Source organism: Rutidosis leptorrhynchoides, chromosome 8 (assembly GCF_046630445.1).
Source record: "Rutidosis leptorrhynchoides isolate AG116_Rl617_1_P2 chromosome 8, CSIRO_AGI_Rlap_v1, whole genome shotgun sequence".
NCBI lineage: Eukaryota > Viridiplantae > Streptophyta > Magnoliopsida > Asterales > Asteraceae > Rutidosis > Rutidosis leptorrhynchoides.
This window is the reverse complement of record NC_092340.1, coordinates 24,353,286-24,370,530: the sequence shown is the minus strand read 5'-3', so window position 1 is coordinate 24,370,530 and position 17,245 is coordinate 24,353,286. Positions and strand designations below refer to the sequence as shown.

Sequence of the window (17,245 nt, the reverse complement as noted above, 5' to 3'; positions counted from 1 at the left end):
GTCACCATGGTTGGCCTACATCAGGCTTTGACCAAGTTGACTAAGGAGTTTGATGACAAGCTCTCTGGTGTGCAGTCTAAGATTAATAATCTTAACTTTAGTAATAATTTTGTATCAAAAGATGAGCTGTTGGAGGTAAGGAGGTTGGTTGAGAATATGCAGGGGTTGACTAATGCAGGTGGTTTAGGGTCTGTTACAGAAATTAATCACAGGTTGGCTGAGCTGGAAAAATGAATGGTTGGTGTTGATGAATTGAGACAATGCTTTACTGGGTTTGCTTCTGATATTTGTTCCCTCAAAAATCAACAGACTAAAATTTGGAAGGTCATATCATCTCTGCCTTTAGATGATGTCAAAAAGGGGGAGAAAAGAAAGAGGTCAGATGATGCAGGTATTGCAAGTGTTGAGGGGGAGCAATCAAAGAGAGCTCAAATTGAGGGGGAGCATCAGGTTGAGGGGGAGAATATAACTGATAGAGGTGTTGGTGATACTCAAATGGTTGGTGGTGTTGGTGATATTCAGGGGAGTTCTAGTGTTGTTGTGTTTGCTGCTACTCAAAGAGCAGATGGTGATTTAAGGGCTCAGATGAACAAGAGATTTAGATTCAGAAGATATGAAGGTGATGTTATCAAGGTTGAGGTTGATAAATCTAAATTTGAAGGTGTAACTCTACTGCTAACAATGACACACTTACCAGATAGGAGGTTAAGAGTAAAAATAAATCAAATTGTTCGTTTGGGTTTTTGTGAGTGGAAAGGCATAGCTGTGTGTATCAAGGAGTATGCAAGAGATCAAGTTGTTGTGAAAGAAGTGTTGAAAAGAGTTTATATGCTGGTACATTTGGTGTTTGAAGAAGGGTTTATAAGTTTTAAGGATTATGAGGTGTTTTGTGGAATGTTTGATCTAGAGATGAAAGAAAGGAGAGCTAAGGGACATGTTGAAAGGTATGCTGTCCCTGAACATTTAGAGTTTGTGGATGAGAAGTATATTGAATACTTAGATGGCTTAATGATTAAGACCACTGGAAATCAAAGAATGTTAATTATGTGTGATCAGTTTGAAGGGGCTAGCATTGATATGTTGATCAGTTTACTGTCCAGATGTAAAATACAGCAGACAACTCCTTTCAGGATGCAGTTTTTAAAACACTTTCATAGCAAGCTGAGCATGTTGAAGAAAATTTCTCATATGAAGGGCAAGTGCAAGCTAATTGAAAGGGAGTATGCAAAGATGTTTGTTTAGGAGTACAGGTTGTTTTGACATCATCAGATAGGGGGAGATTGTTGGGAAAAATAGAAATAATAATCTGATGAGTCAAAAGTGTTTTGCAGATTTTAGAGTATGAAGGTTTAGAGTCTGAAGTTGCAGACTCTGGAATTGCTGGAGTAAACGTTTGAAGATTTCTTGAAGCAAAAACCATAGAATATTCTGGAGATATGCTTGTTATTTAAGAAGATTTGTTTTGAAGATTTGATTTTATCTCCAGAATTGACTTCCTAGTTAATAGCAAATTTGGTTTGTTTTTAAGTTTATCTTTTCCATATTTATAGCTAAGTAGTTTTGGAAACCAAATCTCCAGATTTGTTTTTATCTATATAAATAGGGACGTATGGTTCATTTGAAAGATGTACTTTTTGCACGATCAATATTATCAAACATATATTTCATATCGTGTTCTCTCAATTCTTGTACTTATAATTCTTATTTATTGTTAGATTGAGAGTCTGGTGTTCATAGATCAAATACTGTGAACTAATAATATATATAAAACACTTTATATTATTAAGGAACGAGGCATTAAATAAGACTTTTAGTGCACGATTCGGAAATAGAAATAGTTTTAAGGCACAGCCTTTACATAGACAAGGAATTGAAAAAATAATCTAGGAAATATTAAGATTGAAGTAATCTTCATATTTCTTCTTCTCATCCTCCACCTTCTTCATAAACTCATCAACTTTCTCGTTCCTCGCCTTTTGCTTCTCATAAAGATACTCGAGGTTATCGTAGAGGTTGGTAACGCGGCTGTTGACTGCGTTGTTATCGTACCCCTTTAGAGTAAGCTGCTTATTGACTCGATTTCTTTCCATATCCAACCAGAAATCAACATTCTCCTTGAGATGAGCAAGTGATTGCTTTCCCCAACGGGTGTTACGTTCTTCCTCATACTTCACCAACTTTATCTCTTTCTTTAACTCCGCATTTACCTCCAAGAGTTTCTTAATTTCGCGATCCTTCTCATCCATACGAACCTCCATTCTCGCCACGTGGCGAAGCAAACCTTCCAAGTTTCTCTCGGCATCTTTTCGCAGGCTCATGATCTCATACTTAGCAGCATCATCATAAGAAGGAGATCGGACTCTTTTCCTTGACGGACTAGTTTCCTCAGGACGTTTCCCCTTGTCTTCAGTTTTCGGGGTCGGGTAGTGATCGGGAGAATTAGGTAAAGTATCCGGACTATAGTTTGGTGAACGAGGACCACCAAAGCCATAAGGTGGACTTTGGGCTGGTCTTTCAGTGGAAGACCATTTAGTATCTTCTTCGGTCGGCTTGAAAAGAGTCATTTTGTTCGCTTGATGAAAATTAGACATTCTAACATTAGGAAAGAGACTTTGATTAGCATTTTAAGCCAAGATTATTAAAGCAAGGTTGTTAAGATTATAAGGTAATCCTAAGTGCTTTAAGTCTAAGGCAGGAAAGGTTATAGTTTCCTAGATTGCTAAGGCACCCTAGCTAACACATAAGGCACACACAAAATGCAATTCTGGTTCTCAGCCTGGTTATGCTCTGATACCAAACTATCACACCCCCAGTTAGGGCCTGGGCAAAATGTGACTTAATATCAAAATATACCAACATATTATAATAACGAGAACAATACTAAATGAGAAAGTTAAACTTTATGGAGTACGCAGCGGAAAATGAAATGTCGTTACAAATGAGTAAAGTAAATGTTTAAATGCAATAGTAATAAATGCGATAATCTCTTGATCCTATGTCCAAGTAGCATCACATAAGCAGTAGATGAGTAAGCTTGAATCAAACAGCACCTGAGACAAAACATGCTAAAGTGTCAACCAAAAGGTTGAGTGAAGTTCATAGGTTTAACAAAAGTTTGACCGTTGTTTTAGACCACAAGATTTAGTTTGTAAAGTTGATCTCCCGCAGGATCAAAAAGTTATGCCAAAGCGTGATATTTAAACTAAACATTCAAGTTTGCCCCATGACAAGTTGTGTATGTCCTTGTCGGTTTAATTTCATTATCAAGTAATACAAAGACTTAGTCAAATGTATCGGGGATGTTACTCTCGATAGGTCTATCCCCAATAATTAAGAATGCCGCAACAATTAAAAATATCACTGTAGGGACTTAGTCGGACATAGCCGGGTATAGCATAGTTTAACAGTTTGGTACTTGTGTCTAAATTGTAAAAAGTAAAAACAGCATGTGTCTCACCCCAAGTAAAGTAAGTAAGTTTGCTAGCAATAAAGAGGGGCTATGAATTCACCTTAAATAGCAGTTGAAGTATTCCACGCAAGAAGGAAAGTAAAGCAAGTAAGTGATCTGGATATCAACCTAGAGGTATAACGTTTGATTAGTTAATGTCTAACTGACATAAAGTATGTTTATTAATATAGCAACTATATTGACAGTGACGGTTTTCGAGAAAAGTTCCTATTTCTCAAATGTTTCTATTTTTGGAAACTTACTATTTATGGAAAGCTTCCACTTATAGTAAGCTTCTAGTTGAAGAATGTTTGGGTTATAATTCTCAACAAAGATGTTGTACAATCTCGCCCAAACTTCGTTGCTAACATGCAAGTCACTCGAATGATCTATTGTTACCGAGTGGTCCAGGATCTCTTGACCAGAATCTAAGTCTTGGCATTCGAGATCCACAAGCATCCCATAATGGTAACAAGGATCACCCTAGGCCACAAGTAGCGGTGATGTTTGTAGTCTTTGTATGCTATCTTTAATTATAACCTTCACGTTAGGTGCGTATATACATATATATTCATTAATTCGATTTTAATTATAATTCCTATATATTAATTCATAAAAATACTTTTATAATTTTTAGTAACATATATTACTAATTATAACATGTTATTTATTTTATTTTTTAATTGTATATAATTTATAACATTATTTACATGTTTTGGTAAAAAAATTAATAAACTGAAGTAAAAAGTAAAAAGTAAAAAGTAAAAAAAGAATACTTACTAGTAGTAATTCTTCAAAGAGAGAATGAGAGAAATTTTGGTGTGAGTTTGAATGAGAAATGAGGGGTATTTATACTTGAAAAAATTAGGTAAAAAGAATAAAATAATTAAAAGAAAAAGAAATATTTTAATTTTTAATGGGATTTTAAAATTCAAAAGTATTAAATGTTAGGTCATGGGATAATGCACAAAATAAAATAATAAAAGTAGTTTTTCCATTATATTTTTTAATTAAAAAGTAATTTATTTATTTATTTATTTATTTTTAAATTCATTTATTTTAAGGATTTTTTTTATATAAATAAACAAATTGATTTAGTTCTTTTCCAAGAATATTTGTCAATATTTTTTTTATTTAATTAATAAATACAAATTTTGCATAAAAATGATAAATAATTCGGTATTTTGTATTTTTAATAATAATTATGATTTTAATTATTAAACTATAGTTTTAGTAAGTTTGTAAATATTATTACATTTACATATAATGCTTTTCGAAAAGAAAAAAATTACATTTACATATAATTAGATTTATTATATAGTTAAATATATAATACATTAATTAAATAATAAAAGTGATACAAAGTTTATATACTTAGTTAAATTATGTCAAATTATATAAATTAATAATATATTATTTATTTAAGCGTACATTGTTGACTAAAAATTACTATTCGGTCAATATTTAATTGTATATAACAACCCTTAATACATATAGTCAGACAGATAACCCTAGGGTTAATTCAGTAAATTTAGAAGTCGAAAAGTGAGGGTTGTTATAATTTAGGAGCAAAAAGATAATGTTTGATGTTGCAAAAAATTGTATCACGTAAGATGCACATATGGTGTTTGATGAAATGTCTGAAAGAAAACATTAATCATGATATCACGTAGGAGCAAGAGACACCTTGCGTCCTTGCGTCCCCGGGAATCAAGGTCGCAAGAGGCACCTTGCGTCCCCGATAAGCAAGGTCGCAAGTGGCACCTTGCGTCCACCGGGAAGCAAGGTCGCAAACAGGCACCTTGCGTCCTTGCGCGGGCAAATTGTCAAATATTTTTTTATGGGTTCTGAGTCAAAAAATGGAGAAAAAATGGGCATTTTAGTGATAATCCCAATATATAATCTTTCGTTACAAAATAATCATTTAGTTTTAAATTTTCTTTTTTATTATTTTAACTTTGTTTTTAATCCAATAGAACCAGGAAAGCATAACACCTTTCGCAGTTCCCCTCGCCGGCAAGCACCTAGCCGAGTTCCAGAAAGCACCTAGCTGTCGAGCTAGTATAGTATAGATCGGATGTTTTCGTGAGCAGTAAGCAGCAGATCTCCCCTTATTTTGAGAAAGCTAGTCCCACTTAGACTGGTAGTGAGAACCTGATCTTCAAAAGCAGTTGAATGAAACAACTGGCGGGTTACACGTTCCACTGCGCCGAGATTTTACGTGCAGGTGGTGAAGCTTACTTATAAGGTACAAGCTTAAAGCCTTGAGTCACTCTGGTATGGTAATTACTGGGGGCACTAGCACAAACAAAAATAGTGGAAAAATCTACTGTTATATTAATGAAAATGCATTAAAAATTCAATCAGTTGATATAAATTTAAGCAAATATTATATAGTACAAACAAAAATATTTTTAAATTTACTAGGAAAAACTTTTAAAAGTGAAAGTGAAAGTGAAACAATTAATTTTGTGACGATTGTAATTCACTACTTAACATTTGAACCTTTATCAAAATGATTTTTTTCCTTGCAAGGCAAGCAAATTTATAAATCACATACAATATTAGCAAGACAATGGTAGATACAACGATTGTAGAAGAAGAATACGATTTTACTACCAAACACCACACACCATAACACCACGAAAAAAGAAACCATAAAACCACACCCTAATTCCAAGCTAACTAACTAAAACTATATCAAGAGACCAAAACAAAAGGAGAAACATAAATCCAAAAAAATAATTTTGGACAACTGAAACATAAATCCACAAATTAAAACCTGAACTATCCATCACTAGTCAAAATCATATATTCAAACTTTATCCTTCTGACATTTCGAGTCCGAGTCCAAGGATGAATATTTACAATCTTCACTTGCGGCATCATTAAAGTTCATCATTAGATCAACGAGTTTGCGTTTCATGAATTTAGGGATGCAAAAAGACCCGTACCTGATTGGTAAACCCGAAACTCGACACTTTTGGGCTGGGTTTGGGGTCGGGTATTCGGGTTTTGGACCGGGTATGAGGATGGTTTTGATTTTTTTTCCCGGGTTCGGGTTTGGGGATGGGTTTAGATACAAACCCGCATACCCGACCCGTATACCCGACCCGTATACCCGACTTGAAGGGGATTTCAATTTCATTTTCATTAATAATAATAATAATAATAATAATAATAATAATAATAATAATAATAATAATAATAATAATAATAATAATAATAAAATTTAATAATAATAATATAAGCTACAATGTAGTATTGTTAAATTTTTCGATGTTTATATATATTTATTTAGATTTAGTACTCAATATAATAGCTTTATTGAAACATAAATTGAAGTAGATGAATGGTGTATGAGAATGACTAACAATGGGACATTCGATACCCTGCGGGAAAAGCCGATAACACGAGAGTTGGTAAGTAAACGGAGATCCTCGTTTACCTATGGAGAAACCCGATAATCCGACGGTTAGTAAGTAAATGGGAACCCGACAGGTATGGGTCCGGGTTTGAGACTGTGTTTCCTAATCGGGTTCGGGTATGAGATTACCTAAACCCGGCCCAAACCCCACCCGATGCCATCCTATTCATGATCAAGTATTTTATTATTATTATTATTTTTCTAATATTGACTTTTTTCTTGACAACTATGAGTTTTAAAATATGAAATTAAGATATTTATGATATATTTAAACGTAACCAAACTCTATCTATTATACACGGTGTACATAGTCGTGACTGAGTTTTTCAGAAAAGGAATATTATAGAGCTCACAACGGTTGGGTCCTGGGGGCCGCCCAGCCATCCGCCCACCTGGGCGCCGATTGCAGCGGACCACCCAGCCTATCGTCCAGGCTATCGTCCCTCGCTCCGTGCTTTTTTGACATATTTCTGGACGGAAGTTATGAATATTTAATAAAATAAAATGGAGGACAATTAGAATGAAAGATAGAGAAGATGGATAAATTTTGTTAATGAAGATAAGATGGAGAAGATGAAAAAGATGGAGAAGATGAAAATAAGATAGTGATATTTTTATTTAATTGTGGGTCAGGCTATTTTCATTTTTTATTTTATTTTATATTTTTAATAATTAATGAAATCAATAATTTTTAAGTTTTAAATTAGATGTAGTTTTATAATTGATAATATTAATTATAATTATAATTATAGAATAATATTAATAATAAGTATTTATAATTATAATTATAAATAATTATAATTATTTAATTGTTTAGAAAAAAGAAAATAATTAAAAAATATGGAAAAAAAGTGTAACTGTTGGGAGTGTTTAATCATGAGTTTAATCCTGAGAAGAAAGTGCTGATGAGGCGCTGATGTGACATCTAGTTCTAGAAGACTAAGACCAAATTATTGAGACCTCTCTTACAATAGAAAAGGAATACAGAGTATAAAACGACTATGATATCTCAAAGTTATACATGTCTCTTTTTATATATTTATTAAAAAATTAAATTAATATTAATCTTAATTAGTAAATGCTTCTTGCGTGGGCCGACATCATCCACGAATAAGTTGAGTAAACAAACTAACAAAACGGGGGTGGGTTGGTTGGTTAGTTGTTTTTCTTTTCCCCCTTTCGTTCATTCCTTGAAAATAACAAAAATAAACATTCTTCCGGTGATGGCCCGATTTATTTGGGCCGCTAAATCCAAGCTCGCGTTTACCGCCACCGCCTTATGCGCCGGCGCCGGTGCCGCCTCCATTGCCAATTCCGATGATCCCGCCACGTCACTCAAACTTTGCACCACCGTCCCTATTCGTCTCTTCCGTCTTTCCCTCACCGCTGCCTCTATTGCTTTCGGTAACTTTCAGATTTCTTACATATTTTTCTATTAATTAATTTGTTTTTAAAATTTAATTTTCTTGACTTTCAATATCGGTGTTTAACTGTTTATTTATTTATTTATTTATTTTTTTAATTATATGAACTCTGACCAATTGAATTAAGTCTGAAATTTGATTACCTACATTATCATACTAATATCATGTTACCTTTTATGATCAAATCTTAATCTGTGCAATCAATTTACATTGCCTGCAACGATTTTTTTTTTTAATATTTATTTAAAAGGCGAATATTGTTGATGAAACTTCAAGCGAAACAGCTTACAATACACAACACCAATGCTTAGCCTATTAATTTCATTCCAAATGGTGTTCTTGAATGAATAATTTGCAAGGCAGGTTAATGATATCCATTAATCTATCCTGAAGAACTCTTATATAAAAAATTCAAGTTTATTTTAAAGAAGTTTTTCTAAAATTAATCACATACACACGCGCTGACGCGCACACACGAAAATATATTTTATATTAATTTGATTCTAAAATATAAGAATACTGATGGGCTTTTAGATTATCAGTATTCACTATTGGGACTGCCAGAAGATAGCATTGAAAGGGCTAAGGTTACACATGAAGTCCACGCTAGAAGTGCTCGTAGGCTTGAAGAACTTTGCTTTAAAAATGGTGGAATATACATAAAGCTTGGTCAACATGTAGGTCAACTGGTACAATCTTATCCCTTCTAGTCATCGTTATCGAATTTCAGTTTACGCTTGATATGTATCGAATACACACGTTTATGTTTGGGCTAAACAATTACCTTTTTATCTAGGAATATTTGGTACCTCAAGAGTACATTAATACATTGAGAGATTCAATGTTGAATAGATGTCCGACTTCTTCTTACGATCAAGTGTGCCAAGTTGTTAAAAAAGAGCTTGGTGATGCACCTGAAGAAGTGTGTATACTTACTAATTTCATTATTTTTATTTTATTTTTTTTATTGATAAAACTTAGTCCAGGTTTTCGTTACACAGATATTTGAAGAGTTTGACCCTGTCCCTATTGCGAGTGCTTCGCTTGCTCAAGTTCATGTTGCTCGTACTCATCAGGGACAAAAAGTTGCTGTCAAGGTTTTGAACACTTACTATATTTACATCTTATTTTGGTTCTGTATGGAAAACTTGATTCGTGTTAAGCTATTTAAGTTTGAAAGATGGAATAAAAAAATGATATTGTGTATTGATACAGGTGCAACATATGCATATGACAGATACTGCAGCTGCAGATTATGCAACTGTCGAATTGATTGTGAACACTTTGCATCGGCTCTTTCCTTCATTTGATTACAGGTACATATGTGTCATAATACTGCCTATTACTACCGCGTTTTGGGGTGTGTTTCTGTTTACCTCTTAAGTCTTAACTGAATGGTTCATCGGTTAATAACCATTAAGCACGTTGTTTTCAACCTCTCAATGACATATGATGCTGAATGATTCAACATAATCATCCAGAGTTGAGACATTCTTGTAACAATTAAGCACCTAAATTTTCTAAATTATATCAAAAACTCTTATCAAACAATTATATTGAATTTTTTAGTAATGTAAAGGTTAATAAGGTAATTTTACCTCATTCATATTGTTCATTCAGAATGATTATCAAAAATGTTATTGTCATTCAGAACCCTTTTATTCAAAACCTTTGAATCATTCAGATTATGAACCATCCAGCGCTTAATCATTATGTTCTATCAAAATGCAGCTTTAGTTATTTTACTTTAATACTCTTAGGTATGTGTTTATTGACACAAATATGTGGCCTTAATCATACGTGTGCTTGGGTTCGAATATAGGTGGTTGGTAGATGAAGTACACGACAGTTTACCTAAGGTTAGAGATAATTTTTGTCTTAATTTATACTCAAATTGTCATGATATCCAGCTACATATGCGTATTTATGCAGCTCTAGTTGAAAATTAATGGTTAAGGTTAATTATGTTACAATGATGGTTATCAGGAACTAGATTTCTTAATAGAGGCCAAGAACAGCATAAAATGTATGGATAACTTTCGAAGGTTATCTCCTCATATTGCAGACTATGTTTACGCCCCAATTATATATTGGAACCTAAGTACCTCAAAGTTGTTGACTATGGAGTTTGTAGAAGGCGCAGAAGTCAACGACCCAAAAAGCATCCAAAAACTTGGACTCGATCCACATGACATTGCAAGACTAGTAAGTTCATATTTTATCTACTGCAATGTGTAAATTGATATTAGATGTAATGATGATTATTGATTAAGAGGTTTGATTTATGAAAACAGCTCAGTAGAACATTTGCTGAAATGATGTTTAAACATGGATTTGTTCATTGTGATCCACATGCTGCTAACTTGCTTGTTCGCACATCGCCTTCTCTCAAAAGTGGGGTATTTGGTAAGCCATAGACACTTGAAATCATACAAATATGTTTTATATCTGACATAATTACTGTCATAGTCCCTGTGGTTTCACCTAAATTGCTGAATTAGTCCCTAGGGTTTTTTTTTACCTAGATAGACAGATAGTCCTCGTGGTTTTCAAAATGTTGTTGAGATAGTCCGATAGTCCCCGTGGTTTCAGCAATTTGGTGAAAGCACAGGGACTATCTCAGTAACAAAAGGACTATCTCAGCAACATTTTTGAAACCATGAGGACTATCTCGGTCAAAAAAACCCTAGGGACTATTTCAGCAATTTAAGTGAAACCACAGGGACTATCTCAGTAATTATATCTTTATATTTTCAATCTTTACTAGTTTATTTTGCATGCATAGGTTCCTCTTAGTTGCTAATTTGTTATTAATTAAAATTCATGAGTAATGCTTACAATGTTTATGATTACATATATGCTGTTGCTTTGTATATATATATATATATATATATATATATATATATATATATATATATATATATATATATATATATATATATATATATATATATACAGGAAAAAGAAAACCACAATTGGTACTACTGGACCATGGTTTATATAAAGAATTAGACGTTTCAACCAGGACTAATTATGCTGCACTCTGGAAGGTGCAATTTGCTACAACCTTAGTGTTTTTATCATGTTGTTGTTCTGTTTTGTGTCATTGTCTGTGAACTGTTGACTTTTTTACAGGCTTTAGTACTGGCTGATGCAAAAGGAATAAAAGAAAATTGTGTGAAACTGGGTGCTGGAGAGGATCTATATGCACTTTTTGCAGGGATTCTTACAATGCGGCCTTGGAATAGAGTTATTGACCCTGCTGTTGACCATCTTGCTATACAAGGCAATGCGAGTGATCACTCTGAACTTCAGGTGACTTTAATATTTTGTTTTGTTGTTGTATTTGTATGTATATTGTCAATTGATGATGTAATAAACGATGTCATGTTTGTTTTGCAGATGTATGCATCCCTATATTTTCCTCAAATAACAGAGCTTTTGCATAAACTGCCTCGTGTCATTCTTTTAATGTTGAAGACAAATGATTGCTTGCGTGCAGTAAATAATGCATTGGTAATCCTTTTAACTAGTCTTAGTTTATATTAACTACTAATTAATGTATGGGTCATTGAAAATGGTCTGAGGTTTGTGTATTGTTTGTTGACAGATACAAAGACCATCTGTGGAGTCCTTTATTATTATCGGAAGAGTTTCATCTGAGGCGCTAATCGAAGAAAAGTTATCCCACTCCAAGTCCCTCTATAGCTTTCTACTCGTTTGGTTGGAACAGTTTTCATTAGAAGCTAGGTTTCTTATAATGCAGGTTGCCTTGTGGATACTCCAGTTCCGTAAAGCTTCAATATACTAAATCATCGTTATCACATATATTCAAAAGACGGTAATCACACTGAAAGAATTCATTTAATGTTTAGTATTCTTTGGGCTTGGAGCCCACAATCCTAACCCACACTAGTTTGAAAAAACTTCAATAAGTTAGCCCGTTACAGGGCTGATGTTGATTTATACAACAGCACAACACCACATGTTTCTATTTTTACAGGACAGATTATTTTAGGCTTTCAAAATGTCACATATGAGACATTACTTGCAATTTCTTTATCCGAATTTGAAATAGTTGTAACTTTTTGTATACTTATAACATGAAGTAATTGCATGATTATATGATTGTTTTACTGAATTAATGGCTTATGCTACATGAAGTAATTGCATTAATATGATTTAAGTTTGGCTAGTTGTTATCGCATTGAGTTCTACAGCTTTGGAACTTGACGAATTTCCTTTCTCAACTTCATTATCATCCTCCATCTTTATAATCTCTTTCGATGCATCGTATGAGGCTTGCAGTACAACAAGAAAGTAATATGCGCTATCAATCGAGCCCATCATGAACAACTTCATCATCATCCTTGTCTTGTGGGACTCCGTTTGGATTAGTAATGTTTTTACAATATTTTACTAATATTTGCAGGTAGGATGTGATCCAATTTTGTTGTTTCCTCCAATTTCAACTATAGTCTCTAATTGCTAGTATAAATGATCGACTACTATTAACTACAGTTTATTCCGGGAACTTCATGTACGAAAGAGAATCAATAGCTTGCCCATGTAAATGTTAGTTCAGCTTTATACAAGGACCACAAATCCTAACCGGGGTGCTCTATCGTGGATGTCCCCGCAGGGAAGGTTAGAACGCGTCATGGCGGATTATCTACAAGAATTAGTTGCTTTTTTTTTTTTTTTTTTTTTTTTTTTTTTTTTTAGTACTTGCTCTTTTTCTTGCGATCACCTTCCCTGCGGTTTTCGTATCACTTTGCAAAAGCGGTGTCTCTCTTGGTGCGCTGGCTTTCACGGACTTTTCTTGAAGAGTTTTGGGACGGGTCGAACCCTTTGGGACTGATGTGAGCTAAGCCGTGAACTAGTTGTGCACCTCTAGTGTTAAATGTAAGAAATAAAACATAAGAAAAACAAAAACAACTTTTAACCATAACCGTAATTAAGAAAGAAAAAAGGTACATCAAAATCAATCCCTAAGCCAACAAACAGTTTGAAGTTCTTAAAATCAATAATTTAGAAGAAAGCATCACATGTAACAATCACACAAAACCACGAGACATCTTTCAAGTGATTAATATAAATACCACTTGTAGAATATTTTAAGACCACGGATAATGGGGTGGTATTGTCGACTGATGATGTAATAGATGATGTCATGTTTGTTTTTCAGATGTATGCTTCACTATATTTTCCTCAAATAACAGAGCTTTTGCATAGACTGCCTCGTGTCATCCTTTTAATGTTGAAGACAAATGATTGCTTGCGTGCAGTAAATAATGCATTGGTAATTCTTTTAATTAACTAGTCCAAGTTCATTATCATATATTGTTGTTTCCATAAGGTGTTAAAATATTTTAGGAAGTTATGTACATGTAAGAGTCAGTCACACGTGCCGCCCTGTGGTTATCTCAAAGTTTTGAAATTAAGGGTGCATTTGATTACCTTTTAATTAAATGATTAAGCACTAAATGCTAAACCATTCACCATTTACTATGTTTGTTTATGACCTCTAAATGACATACCTTTCAGAGTTACAAATAGTCTGTTAAAAAAATAAAAATAAAAAAATAGTCTTTTAAACCATTAAGCACTTGGAATATATGTCATATCTTCTATAAATTATATGAATAATACTTATTAAATAAATATGTTTTTTTAATCAAGCAAAAGGTTAATAAGGTACTTTTATTCACATTGTTAATTCAGAATGATTATTAAACAGGTTATTGTCATTTACAACCAACTTCATTCGAAACCTTTAAATCACTCAAATTATGAAACATTCAACGCTTAATCATTCAGTTTAATCAAACGCTCTCTAATCCATATAGTTTCATGTTGCACAGTATCATTCCAAAATAGTATTTATACAAAAGCAGGGCAAATAGTATTTATACAAAAGCAGGGCAACTTTATCATTTTAGATAAGTTTTGTTTGGATTTGGTGCAAAGTCCCATCACCTTCCCCGCCATTTTCGTATCACTTTGCAAAAGCGATGTCTCTTTTGGTGCGCGGGCTTTCGCGGACTTTTTTTGAAGAGTTTTGGGACGGGTCGAACCCTTTGGGACTGATGTGAGCTAAGCCGTGAACTAGTTGTGCACCTCTAGTGTTAAATGTAAGAAATAAACATAAGAAAAACAAAAACAAAATTTAACCATAACCGTAATAAAGAGAAAAAAAAAACATATCAAAATCAATTCCTAAGCCAACAAACAAGTTGAAGTTCTTAAAATCAATAATTTAGAAGAAAGCATCACATGTAACAATCACACAAAACCACTAGACATTTTTAAGTGATTAATATAACATACACATACCACTTGTAGAATATTTTAAGACCACGGATAATGGGGCGGTTGTTCCCAAAACCACTTTGAGGTGTCACCACAAACGCTCCACAAATGCATGTAGTGGGGCGTTTGTGGCCAATTTTAGGTGAACTTTTGTCAATCAGAAACGCACGAGGGAGAAAGACACTGAGATGGCAAGTGCTGATTGGTTGAGGTTATTTCTCTCTCCACATTTCTCAATATTTACCTTTCAAATACTAATCAAATATTAACACATCATCCGCAAACATTCTACAACCCTCTCAACAACCCTCCTCATTACAGCTCCCCCTTTCCCCATTATAGCCATGTCAGCGACAATACCTAAAAAGTACCCATTATCCACTCCACATTCACCATTATCCGTGGTCTAAGCGGCCAGTTACCATGCCCAACTTGGGAAATATGGATTCACCATTTGCTGTTTTATCTTGACATCGTGTCTCTTCATCTTAAATTCGTGGGACCCAAGTGAGGTAATTTGTGGGCAATTCATCATGTACAACACCGATAGAAATTTGCAGCCATTACCCAAAGCTAGTAATCCTCTATCACAAAAGTTGGAAAGAGTTGTTCACATGTAGTTTTTTCAAATTTTGGCAATGCAACCCAATCGAAAGCCAACCACGGAAACCGATTCCACTACATCATGATAAGTTCAACTCTTTCAGTAAAGGACACCCTTTTGAAATTCTCATGACGCACTCATCTGTAACAAATGTTCGACAGTAAAAGGAAAGGATTTTAAGATTCTTAGGCCCAATTGCCGCCAAACCACGTTTTTCATTCTTACTACGAAGGATATTTAAATTAGAAACTTGTAGATACTCAAGACCACTTCCATTTAACAATCCATCCGGGTAAAGGACACTTAAATTTGCTTCTAAATAAGTCAAAGTTTTCCAAAAACCTTGTTGGGGGTGCTACTCCAACAACTTGATTACAACCAGAAATTTTTAGTACTCGACGTTAAGGACAATTCTGTTTGAGAAACCAAATCCCAGTGTTTGTTATACATGGACAATGCCTAAGATTCACGTTTATCAAGGATTTATTATAAAATTTGGTTAACGTTTCCAATCCGTTGTCCGTAATGGCACAAAAAGACAGATCAAGAACTGATAACGATGAAGGTGACCTAAAATGCCTGTAACAAATATATGTACCACGCCAAATTGAATCAAGGGTAATGTATGGCCTATGTAACTTGTCTAAGGTTGTAACATCAAATACGCATTTACAACTTGAAATTGCGATATCATGAAAATGATCACCCGTTAGGCTAAAAGATCTTTGATCACACAATTCGTTTAGTTTTCAGTAAATCAAGCTCAAAAGCTCACAGGAAGTTGTGTAATTAAACACAACATCCGTTTTTCGTCGTAATTTGCATCCATTTATCTGTAAACTGTTAGCCGATATTAAGTTGGGCTTCGGCCCACTCTTCATTGTAGGGCTTTGACCTATATTCTAGAATTGTGTAGCTGTAGTTTATAATATCCATCTGTATGCACGTTTATGATCAATCAAAGATATCACATTATATTTGTCAACATGGTATCAGACGACTGGGATACCTAAATCACGAAACAATCGGCTGCAGGCCATCTATCCCATTCAATCACCTTCTTCTTCTTCTTCTTCTTCTTCTTCTTCTTCTTCTTCTTCTTCTTCTTCTTCTTCATCCTTTTCTATTTCCATGGCACCTAACAAATACGAAAAAATATACACCGTAACATCCGTTAATCACCTCATCCCGGTTAAACTCGATCTAGCAAAACTCAATTATTCTCACCGGAAAAAGATCTTCACGAAACACTGCACTGGTTTTGATGTCGCAACCTTCATCCAACGAGCACCTACTGATGCCGAAAAAGCTGATCCAGATTGGCAAAAGGCTGATGACATGGTGTCGACATGGATCTATCTAACGATCTTCGAATCATTACTCGAATGGGTACTCAACTCTACATATGTGACAGCCTATGACACTTGGGTTTTTCTTGCAACAATTTTCCAGGAAAACAAACAATTGAAAACAATGGAACTCATGGCCGATCTTCGCTCTCTCGACATTGGTGATCTTTCGGTTGAAGATTACTTCAGGAAGATCGATCATATCACAGCCCATCTGCGCAATCTTGGATCTACAATTGAAGACAACGAACTCGTCATGTACACCGTAACCGGTTTGAACGATAAGTTCGCTCATGTTAAACATATTATTATTCATCGTCATCCTTTTCCTGACTTTAATACTGTTCGATCGATGCTTGCTATGGAAGAGATGACTCTACTTCGTAACAACCGCCCTCAAACCACACTTACACCCAATGCTTCTAGTCCATCGGTTTTGATTGCCCAAACATCCCGTAATCAATCTCAATCAAACAACATCGTACATCAACAGGAAGTATGTCGCAATTTCAACAAGGGTTTTTGTCGTTGGGCTGAGCGATGTCGCTATCTTCATCATGGACAAACCGTTTCTTCAAATCGACGCCCTAACTCACATGGTGGCAGTAACAACAGCAATAACAATCGAGCCACTAGTTTGAGTCAATCTCACTTGCTGAATATTATCGCGGCCCAACAGGC

The 17,245-nt window shown here is 34.3% G+C and overlaps 1 protein-coding gene across 1 annotated transcript; it reads left to right on the top strand.

Moving 5' to 3' along the window:
• Positions 1–8,066: 8,066 nt before the first annotated feature.
• Positions 8,067–12,432, top strand: LOC139862068 (putative ABC1 protein At2g40090). The gene is made up of 12 exons (XM_071850619.1): positions 8,067–8,279; positions 8,834–8,988; positions 9,096–9,221; positions 9,301–9,396; positions 9,515–9,615; positions 10,122–10,158; positions 10,286–10,504; positions 10,594–10,705; positions 11,258–11,349; positions 11,435–11,614; positions 11,702–11,815; positions 11,910–12,432. Exons 1-12 carry the CDS (start codon positions 8,099–8,101, stop codon positions 12,108–12,110), a joined length of 1,614 nt encoding a protein of 537 aa, XP_071706720.1. The 5' UTR covers positions 8,067–8,098; the 3' UTR covers positions 12,111–12,432.
• Positions 12,433–17,245: the final 4,813 nt, after the last annotated feature.